The sequence below is a fragment of the Macrobrachium nipponense genome, chromosome 17 (assembly GCF_015104395.2).
Source record: "Macrobrachium nipponense isolate FS-2020 chromosome 17, ASM1510439v2, whole genome shotgun sequence".
NCBI classification, from domain to species: domain Eukaryota; kingdom Metazoa; phylum Arthropoda; class Malacostraca; order Decapoda; family Palaemonidae; genus Macrobrachium; species Macrobrachium nipponense.
In genome coordinates, this window is record NC_087210.1 from 6,546,715 (window position 1) to 6,562,308 (window position 15,594).

The 15,594-nt window shown below is 35.4% G+C and overlaps 1 protein-coding gene across 1 annotated transcript in view; it reads right to left on the bottom strand.

Moving 5' to 3' along the window:
* The window catches only part of LOC135196484 (roundabout homolog 1-like), a 695,873-nt gene that overhangs the window by 225,366 nt on the left and 454,913 nt on the right, over positions 1-15,594 (bottom strand). Inside the window, 1 exon segment of the mRNA XM_064223337.1 lies at positions 2,688-2,818. Coding sequence (XP_064079407.1) covers positions 2,688-2,818 — 131 coding nt within the window.

The following is a 15,594-nucleotide window of genomic DNA, read 5'->3' on the forward strand; positions in this document are numbered from 1 at the left end:
ATAATCATACTGAAGCTTCTAACTGCTGAATGGGAGACGAATTCTCTGCTTAAGTAAAAATTTATTTAATTTCCTGTTAAAAAAAATATTTATTTTCTTCCACGAATTGGCCGTTTCACAGGAAATAACATAATTCTGTGGAATGGCAAGGTAAATAATCTCCTATATTTGTTTCACTGTTACTTTACGCGGGTAGCCCACTTCATTATCACTGAATGGGAGCAAAGAGTATGTTAAAACACACACAGACATGCATACCCTCTCTCACCCTCACTCACATACACACACATATATATATTTCGTGTGCGTACGTACGTGTATGTGTGATTGTGTTTATATATATATATATATATATATATATATATATATATATATATACATATATATATCATACATACATACATACATACATACATACATACATCATACATACATACATACATATATATATATATATATATATTATATATATGTGTGTGTGTGTGTGTGTGTGTGTGTGTGTGTGTGATTACACGTACGTGAAAACGTGAACACGCGCGTGAATTATAAACCGTTACAGACCCGTCCCGAAGAGCGCGCACACACACACACACACACACACAAATAAAAATCTTCAAAAATGGAACAGCCTCTCCGAATTGCACGGTGCCATCGTCGTTAATAATAACGACTGGACCATTCGATGCTCTCGAACCCGGCACTGTATTTATGGCAGTGGTTCGGTGGTGCCCTGCTAAAATTTGTGACGCGACCGAGGAGGATATACGCGTATAGATCACGACCCTAATGCGATAATTGTATTTCCCCGATAAGAGAAGCGAATAGTACTTCTTCAGGGGTGGTCAGTTCGAACGCGTTTAACATCGTCACAAATGATGACTCAGTTGCCTAGAGTGTTTGTGCAGATCAGGATGCTGGTATGCATGGCATGTATGCACAAACATGCACACAGCACAAACATAAGTACACGCACATATCACACTCATACGTGCACACACATATATATATATATATATATATATATATATATATATATATATATATGACTGGTAAAAATGTTCTGTAACAACAGAACATAAAAATTCCTAACCTGGACACGATTAAGAGAGTAACCCACACCCTTGGAAAATCTAACCCTTTAGCATTTACTTACCCAAACACCGTAGCCAAATCCCTGATTAACGTCCAACAAAAGACATCTCCCAAGGACACTGGGGTATACGAAATCCCATGCCAGGACTGTGACCAATATTGTATCAAATTTACAGGTAAATCACTTCCCCAGAGATTAATACAACAAAAACGGTCAGTTAGGTATAGACAACAGAACTCTGCTATTTTCAACCATACAAATGAACATAACCATAGAATAAACTGGAATTTGTCACGTGTAATTTATAGAAGCAACTGCCGGTACAAGGGTCAAATGATGGAATCGGCCTTAATAAAAGAGAGGCAGGTAATGAACATCTCAAAAGGAGCATGGATTTCAGATACGATCGACAAGGTTTTCATTCAACCAACGCTTAACAAGATTAAAGGAAGATTATCAGCAGGGGTGACCTAAATTGGCTTGCCTGTGGATGGACCTCTTGGTATAAATACCACCTTTTCTGTAAACTTTTCTCATTCATCTACCTGAAGAGGGAGACAGCAGTCTCTGAAATATAGTACTTTTCTCTCTATAATTTGGTGTTTTTATGGGCTCCACCTATATATATATATATATATATATATATATATATATATATATATATATATGATTTTCTATTTTATTGCTGAAACAATATCATCGCCAACGGAGTAAAAGCAATAAAAAAGGATTACGTTTTTTGAATATATTTATTTGAATTTTTGCCGTTTTTACATCCACCTTACGTGGTGTGGTTGAAACCTCACATGATGGTATGTAATATTATATATAACTATATATATATACATACATACATACACACACACACACCCACGCATCACAATTCTACCGATGTCCTTCTCCATTAAAAAAAAAAAAAAAAAAAAAATCAGTCTTGCTAAAGCATCGTAATTACATAAATCGCACCGTAATTGCATAACGTCATCTTCCGAAAATAATCCGATATCTATGAAAAGATAAAAAAAAGATAAAGAAAGCTCAGTGGATGTTCTCTGGGTGTTTCATAACTACCCAAGACCCTTCTTTGATCCGAGTGGCTAATGTTCGTAATTACAGGTATTATCAATAATTACGCTCTTTCCTTTGAGTCGCCGTAATTAGGTTACGTCGTTTAAGGTAAGAAGTAAATGCATTTATTCATAAGCGACGAGTGATTAGGGCCGGATTAAATAATTATTTTCAAGGTAAGAAATAAAAGTCCTAAGGGGTAATCAGAGAGAGAGAGAGAGAGAGAGAGAGAGAGAGAGAGAGAGAGAGAGAATAGAAATAAAAGTTCTAGTGATAATGAGAGAGAGAGAGAGAGAGAGAGAGAGAGAGAGAGAGAGAGAGAGATTTTGAAGATAAGAAATAAAAGTCCTAGTGATAAGAGAGAGAGAGAGAGAGAGAGAGAGAGAGAGAGAGAGAGAGAGAGAGAGAGAAATAAAGTATAAAACTGAATACAGATCTTGTTCGCTTTTGCAAGAAATCTTCCCATCACGAGACCGATTAACCTTTCCATACTGCTGGAGGAAGATCAAACGAGGCCATGACCTACCTTGGACAGCTAAGATGGCCGGGTCAGAGGTTCGGGTCCCAACTAAATTGGAGGCCACGCATGCGTAGCTTCCCTCGTCCGTCTGCAGCGTCTCCTTGATAACCAGTCCTCCACCATCTTTGATGTAAATTCTGAGGGATAAAAACGAAAGGAAGTATGAGAAACTTCTGTTCGTAAATAATCCTTAGATTATTATTAAATAATGACAAGATAGTACCTGGAACTGGGAAATGTTTAAATGTAAATAATCTACATTTTTTAAATAATGAGATTGTACCTGGAACTGAGAAATGTTTATATGTAAATAGTCTTTACATTTTTTTAATCATTTGATTGTACCTTGACTGAGAAATGTATTGTATACAATCTTCAGATTATGAAATAATGACAAGATAGTACCTGGAACTGAGAAATGTTTAAATGTAAATAATCTAAATTTTTTAAAAATGAGATTGTACATGGAACTGAGAAATGTTTATATGTAAATAAGCTTTCTATTTTTGAAATAATGAAATTGTACCTGGAACTGAGAAATGTATTGTATATAACCTTTAGATTATTAAATAATGAGAAGATACTATCTGGAACTGAGATATGTATTGTATATAATCCTTAGATAATTATTAAATAATGAGAAGATAGTACCTGGAACTGAGAAATTTATGGCATATACTCTTTAGATTATTTGACAATAATATAATACCTGGAGCTGAACAATTTATAGTATATAATCCTTAGATTATTAAACAATAAATAAACCCTAATAACTTAACGGTTAGTTATTATTGAAGCATACCTGAGAAGATAATATCACCTCCTCTCCAGAATACTGGAAGTGGAAGTATTTCCAAGTTTATACAAGGAGCTGGACCCTTCAACAAAAATATGATTTATTTTTAATGGCAGACTCGAGAAACTGGCTACCGTCTCAAGAGCTTTCATGATTTTAATTTGTTTTGTAACTTACGAAATTCAAATTTCATAGCACGAAATTGTTTGTTTGTTTGTATGGTGTTTTTACGTTGCATGGAACCAGTGGTTATTCAGCAACGGGACCAAGGGCTTTACGTGACTTCCGAACCACGTCGAGAGTGAACTTCCATCACCAGAAATACACATCTCTCACTCCTCAATGGAATGGTCGAGAATCGAACTCGCTACCACCGAGGTGGGAAGCCAACACCATACCAACCACGCCACTAAGGCGCTGAGAACACGGAGTAGATTGCCTGAGATTCCAAAAGTAAGCGCGCGCACGCGCACGTAAATCCACATTCCCAGCACAGCAACCGACTCCCCTTTCCTATCGGAAACGTTTAGAAACGCAAAACGTTCGAAGAAAGGGCTGATTAGCGGGATCCTTTCCATTAATGATCGCTATTCGAGAGAAATATGGAAATCCAGGCTGCCCACTTAATTGAATATATTCAGGAAGTCTTCTCCACGTTTAACGAGGAGGCACAACGAAAAAAAATATATACATCTATCCTCTGCGAACGAAAATAAAATGGAAAGTCAAAAAATATGTGATTAGGGCTAAGAGGAGAGACTCGGCCTGAAATATAGATATAATTGAGCGGTTCTTGTTCCCGTCCCCTATTTTGATGTAGGAATTAATTGGACGCTCGTTTGGTCTCTTGAAATAGATCGGAGATTACGAAATTGGAGATCCGTTGTTTATGAAAAGGGAATTAATAACTTTTTTTCCCCCTTCCATAATTGGCTGAAGTGAATGAATTCATTAATCGCGAAAGTTCTACCTTTAAATATAGCATCTTATAATTGAGAACATTAATCCCTTTCATTTTTTTTTCGAATAAGCTGGCTTTATGCCAGCACGGGCTCTTGCTCACAGAACAGCCCTTAAAGTTCGACTTCAAATCAATAGCTCCATCTCAAAATAAACAGAAACAAGTTTCAGTAGTTACGCTTAAAATATAGAAATAATGTCAAACAGAACGCTGTTGTCAAAATGTTATATAATTTTACTGAATTATCCACTAACAGGTTTTACGCTACAGTAAACCTCAGTTAACCTCAACATAATAAAATTGTTGATATTAAATACAAAACTGTAAAATAAAGTCAGAGGGGATTTCAAACATGACTGCTGGTGACTTGCGTAGGAGAGCGGCTCTAAGCCTTCGTGATATTTACAGTATTACCAGCCTACGCATTCTGTGGCAAAATATATAAAATATGCTTCTTCAAAATATAAAAAAAATACAAATAATTATTCGACAAAAAAATTATTTACGACCTACAGTTTAATACTCTGTCTCTCTGTCTCTCTGTCTCTCTCTCTCTCTCTCTCTCTCTCTCTCTCTCTCTCTCATGATATACCTACAGTTTAATATTCTTTTCTCTCTCTCTCTCTCTCTCTTTGAGTAAATCTTGGACAAAAAATTTATGTACTAGCTTCAGTTTACTCTCTCTCTCTCTCTCTCTCTCTCTCTCTCTCTCTCTCTCTCTCTCTCTCTCTCTCTCTCATGATAGACCATTTAGTCTCAAAGAAAATCTTCGACTAAAAATCTATTTATGACTACAGTTTAATACTCTCTCTCTCTCTCTCTCTCTCTCTCTCTCTCTCTCTCTCTCTCTCTCTCTCACGATATACCACTTCCTCATTCATAAAAAATCTTCTTATCTCTGATAAGGTCCACGGGCAATTTCATAGGTCCAGCCCTCAGCCATGAGCTCCAGACCTGCTAGGTGTATGCATAGAGCTTCCTGACTTAAGAAGAATTTACCTTGGCTGCCAATTAAAACTCGTTATGATATACATACATACATACACACACACACACACACACACACACACACACATATATATATATATATATATATAATATATATATATATATATATATATATATATATATATATATATATATATACGCGCCTTCCTGTCTGGCCTGTGGATGAGTGCGCAGCGACGTCTTCAAGACGCAAAATAAAATCCTTTTAACAACAGCAAGCATAATAATTTAGCGCACAGTGTCCCGTAAAGCATCACAGGCGCTTTTTACTGACTAGCCCCACTTACCCTTCCTTCGTCGGAAGAAGACCTCATTTCGGAAATGCTGTTTTAGCAGGTAATGCTTCGGCATATATGAAAGAGGTTGGCGAAGAAGCAGGAGACGACGAAGAAGATGGAGAAGAAGAAGAAGATGAAGAAGAAGAGAGAGACCATTAGAGGCAATAATAGAGAGGAAATCATTTTCTGCATTCTCGCAAAATTGCTAATGAAATATTCCCGGCGTTAAATGCATTGTCAAGGGAGTACTATTTGTGGAGGGGTGGGGGTCGGTGGAGAGAGAGAGAAGAGAGAGAGAGAGAGAGAGAGAGAGAGAGAGAGAGATTCTCTTTTCTCGTCATGGCTTGTGAATCTTCTATTTTTCATCTGGGCGATAAACAAAAAAGATTTTTTTAAGGATATAATTCTAGAAGTGTATTTTTTCTTAAATTTAACATCTGTACACTAAAGCGAATCAAGGGGTAACATTACAAACTAGTTTTTGTACATATAAATTTTTCAGAACCTATATAATACGGAAAAAACTGAAAAATTTGTTTGTTTGGTTGTTTGTAAACCGGAAATTAAACGGGTTGGTGCTACCAGTAGAATTTAACCCCCCTCCTCCTCCCCTCCCCTTCCACATCCCTCTCCCCCATCACCCATCCCCCTCCCCTTCCCAAATTTTCAACATTAAGTTGGGTCACGGGGTGGTCTAGTTTATTTTTAATTCTGCATATCATGTAATGTCTTATTCTATCATCTGCGTTAACTATAATAATGCTACCATTTACCAATTATTCAAAAATATATTAACTGAGAATATCATCAGTATTATTTACCATTCAATTAAACTTCAGGTAATATATCTTGCGTATTTATTATCTTATGAACATATTTTCTTCTATTTTAATGAGTGGGATCTCTTCTTTCGGAATTTCCTTTGACTTCCTCGTACTTCTTCTTAATGAACACCTTAATAATCTTTGGAAGCTTGAATTTCAAGTCAGTGGTCCCTTTGGTGGGCTTGTTCCTTAAGAAAAAGTTTCATCTACTGAATAATATAATAATAATATAATAATAATAATAATAATAATAATATAATAATAATAAAGTAGAAATAAGAATGGATATGGAAATGGCAGTGGAAATTGTACCCATAATCATAGGAACACTAGGCACGATCCCAAAATCCCTGCAAAGGAATTTGGGGAAACTAGAGGCTGAAGTAGCTCCAGGACTCATGCAGAAGAGTGTGCTCCTAGAAACAGCGCATACAGTAAGAAAAGTGGACTCCTAAGGAGGCAGGATGAAAACCGGAATCCCAAACTATAAATACCACCCAGTCGAATTGGAGGACTGTGATAGACAAAAAAAAAAAAAAAAAAAAAAAAAAAAAAAAAAAAAAAAAAATGCTAAGAAGACACCATCTCGTGAAAAACAATGTGTGGTAAAAATCCACAATTACACAGCAAACTATATTACTATGTAAAATAATTGACTGATTGATTGTGAATTATCTGGCGTCACAACTACCAGGGTCTGACGCCGCTATGTAAAATAAACAAAGACTTTTGAATACATGAACGGTGTCCCTCCTCGGTCGAACAATAATAATAATAATAATAATAATAATAATAATAATAATAATAATAATAATAATACAGATCTTTATTTTTCTCCATTCTGCTAACTTCACGAACTCGAGTCTTACTGTGGATAATGTCATTAACCTGCAGTTATATAATCTTAATTATCATGACAATCTGTGCATACATTCATTTGCCTGCCTTATCCTCATATCTTAATCTAGCCCAGGCTGGAGTAAGGGACATGAAGTATAATGGATTGAACCGAATTCTACTTATGGACAAGATGGCGGCTTGAAAATCTCTGAAGTCATTAATTCATAGATTTTTTGTAATATACCTCAAGATTGAAATGTAAAAAAGACAAGAAAGATCAAGAGAAAATGAAATAAAGTTGGATTTACCTTGAAGAAAGCGATAGATCCTGCATATAAAGGTCCACTACTACTGCTATTATTACTTTATTATTATTATTATTATCATTATTATTATTATTATTATTATTATTATTATTATTATTATTATTATTATTATTATTATTATTATTATTATTATTATTATTATTATAATAATAATAATAATAATAATAATAATAATAATAATAATAATAAAATAATAATAAGAACCAGTACAAGAAGAGGCATGATTCAGTGGCAAAAAGCCCTCCACTGGAGCCTGTGCAAGAAACATCAGCTACCTTGCAGTAATTAAGTGGTACGAGCCACCAACCTGAAGGAGTGATAGAAAACGATCAGGCAAAGATCCTCTGGGACTATGGTATCAGAACGGATAGGGTGATACGTGCAAACAAACAGACCCAGACGTGACGTTGATTGACAAAGTCAACGAAGAAAGTATCACTCATTGATGTCGGCAATACCATGGGACACAAGAGTTGAAGAGAAAAGAGGGAAAAAAATGGATAAGTATCAAGATCTGACAATAGAAATAAGAAGGATATGGGATATGCCAGTGGAAATCGTACCCATAATCATAGGAGCACTAGGCACGATCCCAAGATCCCTGAAAAGGAATCTAGAAAAACTAGAGGCTGAAGTTAGCTCCCCAGGACTCATGCAAGAAGAGTGTGGGATTCCGAGAAACGGCACACATAGTAAGAAAACGTGACTGGACTCCTAAGGAGGCAGGGATGCAACCCCGGAACCCCACACTATAAATACACCCAGCGAATTGGAGGACTGTGATAGAGCAAAAAACAAAAAAAAAAAAAAAAAAAAATAATAATAATAATAATAATAATAATAATAAGAACAGTAGGAGAAGGAAAAACAACCTAAAGCATGGCATGGATAGACTATAAGAAAGCCTTCGACATGATACCACACACATGGCTAATAGAATGCCTGAAAATATATGGGGCAGAGGAAAACACCATCAGCTTCCTCAAAAATACAATGCGCAACTGGAATACAATACTTACAAGCTCTGGAATAAGACTAGCAGAGGTTAATATCAGGAGAGGGATCTTCCAGGGCGACTCACTGTCCCCACTACTCTTCGTAGTAGCCATGATTCCCATGACAAAAGTACTACAGAAGATGGATGCCGGCTACCAACTCAAGAAAAGAGGCAACAGAATCAACCATCTGATGTTCATGGACGACATCAAGCTGTATGGTAAGAGCATCAAGGAAATAGATACCCTAATCCAGACTGTAAGGATTGTATCTGGGGACATCAGGATGGAGTTTGGAATAGAAAAATGCGCCTTAGTCAACATACAAAAAGGCAAAGTAACGAGAACTGAAGGGATAAAGCTACAGATGGGAGCAACATCAAACACATAGATGAGACAGGATACAAATACCTGGGAAGTTAATGGAAAGGTAGGGGATATAAAACACCAAGAGATGAAGGACACGATCAGGAAAGAATATATGCAGAGACTCAAGGCGATACTCAAGTCAAAAACTCAATGGAGGAAATATGATAAAAGCCATAAACACATGGGCAGTGCAGTAATCAGATACAGCGCAGGAATAGTGGAATGGACAAAGGCAGAACTCCGCAGCATAGATAGAAAACCAGGAAACATATGACAATACACAAAGCACTACACCCAAGAGCAAATACGGACAGACTATACATAACACGAAAGGAAGGAGGGAGAGGACTACTAAGTATAGAGGACTGCGTCAACATTGAGAACAGAAGCACTGGGGCAATATCTGAAAACCAGTGAAGACGAGTGGCCTAAAGAGTGCATGGGAAGGGAAGGAAACCTAATAAAAGTAGAACGACGAAGACCCAGAAATCATAACCAGAGACAGGAGAAAGACAGACAGAACAGAGGACTGGCACAACAAACCAATGCACGGACAATACATGAGACAGACTAAAGAACTAGCCAGCGATGACAATTGGCAATGGCTACAGAGGGGAGAGCTAAAGAAGGAAACTGAAGGAATGATAACAGCGGCACAAGATCAGGCCCTAAGAACCAGATATGTTCAAAGAACGATAGACGGAAATAACATCTCTCCCATATGTAGGAAGTGCAATATGAAAAATGAAACCATAAACCACATAGCAAGTGAATGCTCGGCACTTGCACAGAACCAGTACAAAAAGAGGCATGATTCAGTGGCAAAAGCCCTCCACTGGAGCCTGTGCAAGAAACATCAGCTACCTTGCAGTAATAAGTGGTACGAACACCAACCTGAGGGAGTGATAGAAAACGATCAGGCAAAGATCCTCTGGGACTATGTATCAGAACGGATAGGGTGATACGTGCAAACAGACCAGACGTGACGTTGATTGACAAAGTCAAGAAGAAAGTATCACTCATTGATGTCGCAATACCATGGGACACCAGAGTTGAAGAGAAGAGAGGGAAAAAATGGATAAGTATCAAGATCTGAAAATAGAAATAAAGAAGAGATATGGGATATGCCAGTGGAAATCGTACCCATAATCATAGGAGCACTAGGCACGATCCCAAGATCCCTGAAAAGTAATCTAGAAAAACTAGAGGCTGAAGTAGCTCCAGGACTCATGCAGAAGAGTGTGATCCTAGAAACGGCACACATAGTAAGAAAAGTGATGGACTCCTAAGGAGGCAGGATGCAACCCGGAACCCCACACTATAAATACAACCCAGTCGAATGTAGGACTGTGATAGAGCAAAAAAAAAAAAAAAAAAAAAAAAAAAAAAAAAAAAAAAAAAAAAAAAAAAAAAAAAAAAAAAAAAAAAAAAAAAATAATAATAATAATAATAATACCTTTATTCCATAATATTACAGTGGGTATTCTTACAATGTGCATTGGATTAAAATAAACATAAAATGTTCGTTTAAAATTTAACCTCCGCTGATTATGTTTGTTACACAGACGAAAAGATAAAAAGAGAAAAGACGAATATTGGTTGCTTGAGAGAGAGAGAGAGAGAGAGAGAGAGAGAGAGAGAGAGAGAGAAGCTCAAAACCTGCCTGCCCGCTAACCTCAGCGGAAAAAAGAGTAAAGTCCTTCAATATTGCTCGGTCGGTGTTGCAAAAGCGCTGCGCTAGCGTTGTTGATTAATGAGAGGCGGTGAGCGAATTACAACTATCTATCCCATTTTGCGATTCGGTGAGCTCCATTGAAAAAAAAAAAGAAAGAAAAAAAAAAAAAGGAGCTCGGTTCATTAGAGTCGCAGCAAGGCTTCCGGAGCTGCCTTGAAGAGTGGATATTCTTCTTCGGATTTCAGTCGCTGCTGTCAGGAACAACCACTTACTGCATACGAGGAGGATGCTAGGGTCCTCCTGGGGGGATTAGGGGAGATCCTTCTTGTGACAGGAACCCTACTTGAGAAATATAGAGAATATTATACAGACGCGGAACAAGCAATTACATTTCAACGACCGTCTTCCTCTTCGTCATTATCATCATCATATTTATCTAGGTTTTAGTTTTCTGTAAAAAAAAAATAATAATAAATAAATCCGTCCGCCCTTAGATCTTATAAACTACCGAGGCTAGAGGGCTGCAAATTGTTATGTTGATCATCCACCCTCCAATCACCAACATACCAAATAGCAGCCCTCAAGACTGAGTAGATCTTATTTTATTTACGGTTAAAGCCATGAGCGTGCGCCTGGCACAACTATAGGTGTCGCCACTACCGACCTGTGGCTCAACGTTCCATGGGCCGCGGATGAGAGTTTCATACAGCATTCTACGCTGTACAGAAAACTCGATTACGCCGAAGAAACTTCGGTGCATTTTTAAGTTTTTTATATATATACTATATATATAAAGATGACGTTTATTCGCCAGTTCCAGCTTATAGTTTTCGTGAATAACTCGTCACACGTATACAAATCTACTATCACGGAATGGTTAAAACATCACACAATGAAGATAAATTTGCTTTGAATTACAATTACCCCTTACAAGGACTTTGGCTCAAAAAAAGATACAAAGAGAAAGAGAACGATATAATATATAAAGATTGTTTGTATGGTGTTTTGACGTTGCAGGGAACCAGTGGTTATTCAGCAACGGGACCAACGGCTTTACGTGACTTCCGACCCACGTCGAGAGTGAACTTCTATCACCAGAAATACACATCTCTAACCCCTCAGTGGAATGCCGGAGAATCGAACTCGTGGCCACCATACCGATCACGCCACAGAATAACAACAACAAGCTTAACCATCTCCATATTAGCTTTAACATATATACACCCTCTTCCTTGCTTAAACTCACAAATCTGTTCTCATAAATTCTTCTTTTATTTCTTTGACTTTTTATTAGAATCCTGGCTAGTTCATATAATGCTACGTCCCAAAAGCCTCATATTACTCCACGACTCACTTTTATTTACCTAATACAACAATTAAACCCTAAGACTTTGGAACCTTTCCCTCATCCAGACACACCTTACACATCCACGTTAGCCGCTAAATCCCACTAAAACTAATATATTGCGGATTTTTACTGGCCTCATTGCATCTTCTACTTACACTCCCACAAGGCTTCACAAACTTACATTAAACATTTTCACAATTTAAAAAAATATTTTAAATTTAATGAATTAAAGTTGCATTCACAATAGGCACCTTCCCAACATTGCACATACAGATTCTGAGATCCATTTGTTTAGAAAAGCAAACACAAAATATACGTATGTATGTGTGTGTATAATATGATAATATATATATATATACGTAATATATATAATATATATTTTTAAATATATATATATATATATATTATACATACACACAAAATATAAATATATATAATATATATATAATTTTCACCTTACTTATTCCTCTCTGCATTCTCAAGGGCATTCAGCCACTCGTAATAAGTAAACTTTTCTTGTTTCCTTCATCAGAAAAGGCTTTCGAGGGAGAGAAATATTTCTTCCTATGTTAGTTAATCCTCTGGCAACAAACTTCATGTTCGTCTGCTTTAAAACTTCATTTGATGGTGCTGTCATCATTTTCTGTCCTCCTATATGCATTTTGTTCCTCTCTCTCTCTCTCTCTCATCTCTCTCTCTCTCTCTCTCTATATATATATATATATATATATCATATATATATATATATATATATATATATATATATATATATATATATATATATTCAAAACATACATATATATACAATATATATTATATAGAACAATATAATTATAATATAATGAATAAATAAATATATATGAATAAATAAATGTCAAATAATATATATAATTTATATATATATGTATATATATGATAGATATATATATGTATAAATAACACATTAACCAAATACACACACACACACACACACACATATTATATATATCTAATATATATATATATATATATTACATCATACATACGATGTATAATACAATAAAAGATAAATGCCACGAAGGAAAAATAAACGAAGGAGTCTGCAAGATCTTTCGACTTAAATGTCCTTTACTGAGCAGAATACTGACAAAAATACGAGAAAAGACAATACAAGAAGGTTCGTATAACTGGCAGATAGGGATTATAAAGGGATTAGTACCTAGAATCCGACACACCTGGAAGATAAGAAACCTTCTCAAACAAGCATAAACAAAGGGTGCAATTAAAGGTTTAAGACAATCATCTCAGATACAATCTCCAAACAATTAAAGGATTATAGGTGACAGCTATTCGGAACCTGGTAAACAAAACAATATTCACAAAACATGACAGACATACATTACAATAAAATTTAATAACTCTAAGGCAACTGATTTTTATTTAAGTCAGTAATTATATCTTTGAGGTCATTCTTAAACATGTTACAGATACAAGGGTCTAAATGAAAAAGGCCACGACTAACATTGAAATTACAATGAAAAGTAAGTTGTATTAAAGCAGATTCTAAAAGATTTCGTGATAAGACATCTCTTGACCGTGCAATTACTGAACTGTCAATCCAATTAATTCGGTGGTTGTTTTCACTTAAATGAATAAATAATGCATTAGATTTTTGCCCAGTTTTTACAGAGCATTTATGCTGGCTTAGCCTTACTTCTAAGCCTTTGCTGGACTGTCCGAGATAGAATGAGGGACAATCCATACATGGAATTTTATATATTATGTTGTTGCTTTCTCTTGGGCCATTTTTTATTAACATTCTTTTTAGTGTGTTATTATAGGAAGAAACAAGGTTGACATTAAAAGCTTTTAACAATGGTTCAATGGTTTCAAATCCGTTAAAATAAGGCAAACTGAGAATGTTCTTAGAATTTTCTTTCCGTGAGTTATTTTCAGTATAAAACTTTTTGTGGGCTTTATTATAACAAATGTTTAATATATGTGAAGGATAGCAAAAATCTTTCCCTATTTTTCTTATGCATTCAATTTCTTGATCCAAATATCGTATTTTTTTGTCAGTATTCTGATCAGTAAAGGACTTTTAAGTCGAAAGATCTTGCAGACTCCTTCGTTAATTTTTCCTTCGTGGCATTTATCTTTATTTATGGAGTTTATCACGTTCCTAACTTTCGTGATTCAGTTTATACATACATATATATATATATAATATATATATATATATATATATATATATATAATATATATATATATATATATATATATATTATATAATATATATATATATATATATACATGCATATATATAATTATATATGCTTTTAAAAAATCACAGTAGATGCACGTGACTTCATTAAATATGCGAATACCACAGGAAAATGATAGGCAGAAAAAAGGATCAAGAATACCAGATGGTTAATTGTTAAAAGGGTAAAAATCAAAGAGATAATTCAGGATAATCGGATATCACACGGTCACAAATTTGAACTTAGATTTAACCCTAAGAGAAACTACAACGTACCCATATAAAGTCCAAAACATGCACAAACCGAATATATTAATTTTGTTGCTTATGTTTATCTACAACTTATCTCTTGGATTTTTACCCTTTTAACAATTAACCATCTGGTGGTCTTGATTCCTTTTGTTTACCTGATAACTTTCTCTCCGACAGTATTTCATTCGTTCCTTGACAATGTCTTGTGGTAAAGACGAAAGCGCTTGAATTTCTGTCTATCATTTTCCTATGATATTCGCTTTATTTATATATATATATATATATATATATATATATATATATATATATATCACATAAAGGTTTTTTGCCACGAAGGAATAATGAAAAGCGAGATAGCCAAGCACTTTCGGTCTAGTGCGACCCTTTATTCAGGCACAACTGATGGTACAGAGGAAAAACATAGTCAAAGTAGGCTTAATATCCAAACTGACATTACAAGATTAGCAATAAGGTCGATTTCACTCTACAGAAACGAGGAAACGCCTGAGGGCATGATAAGCGAATTTTTAGGCAGCCACACCTTGGAAGATCACACACGTGTTCAACAAATGATTCATCCAGAAAACAATACATTTTGAAAAAACAAGGAGGCATGTACAACTTATTACCATGAAATTTACAAAAATGTTCCCACAAAAATGATTGAAAAGACGAAAAAAAGGATATAAATATATCGAGCAAGAGAGAGAGAGAGAGAGAGAGAGAGAGAGAGAGAGAGAGAGAGAGAGAGAGAGAGAGAGATAATAACTATATACATGAGGGACTAATTAATAAGTAGTTCATTTATTTTAAGGTCCTTCATAAACATTTTACAAATATACGGGTCCAAATGGTGCAATCCCAGACTAAGATTTAGGTAGTTTTTATTAGTGATTTGTATAATCGCTGATTCCAGTAAATTTCTTGAAACACAATCATTAGATCTAGCAATTACAGAGGTATCGTCCCAATTAATACAATGAGATTTTTCACTCAGAT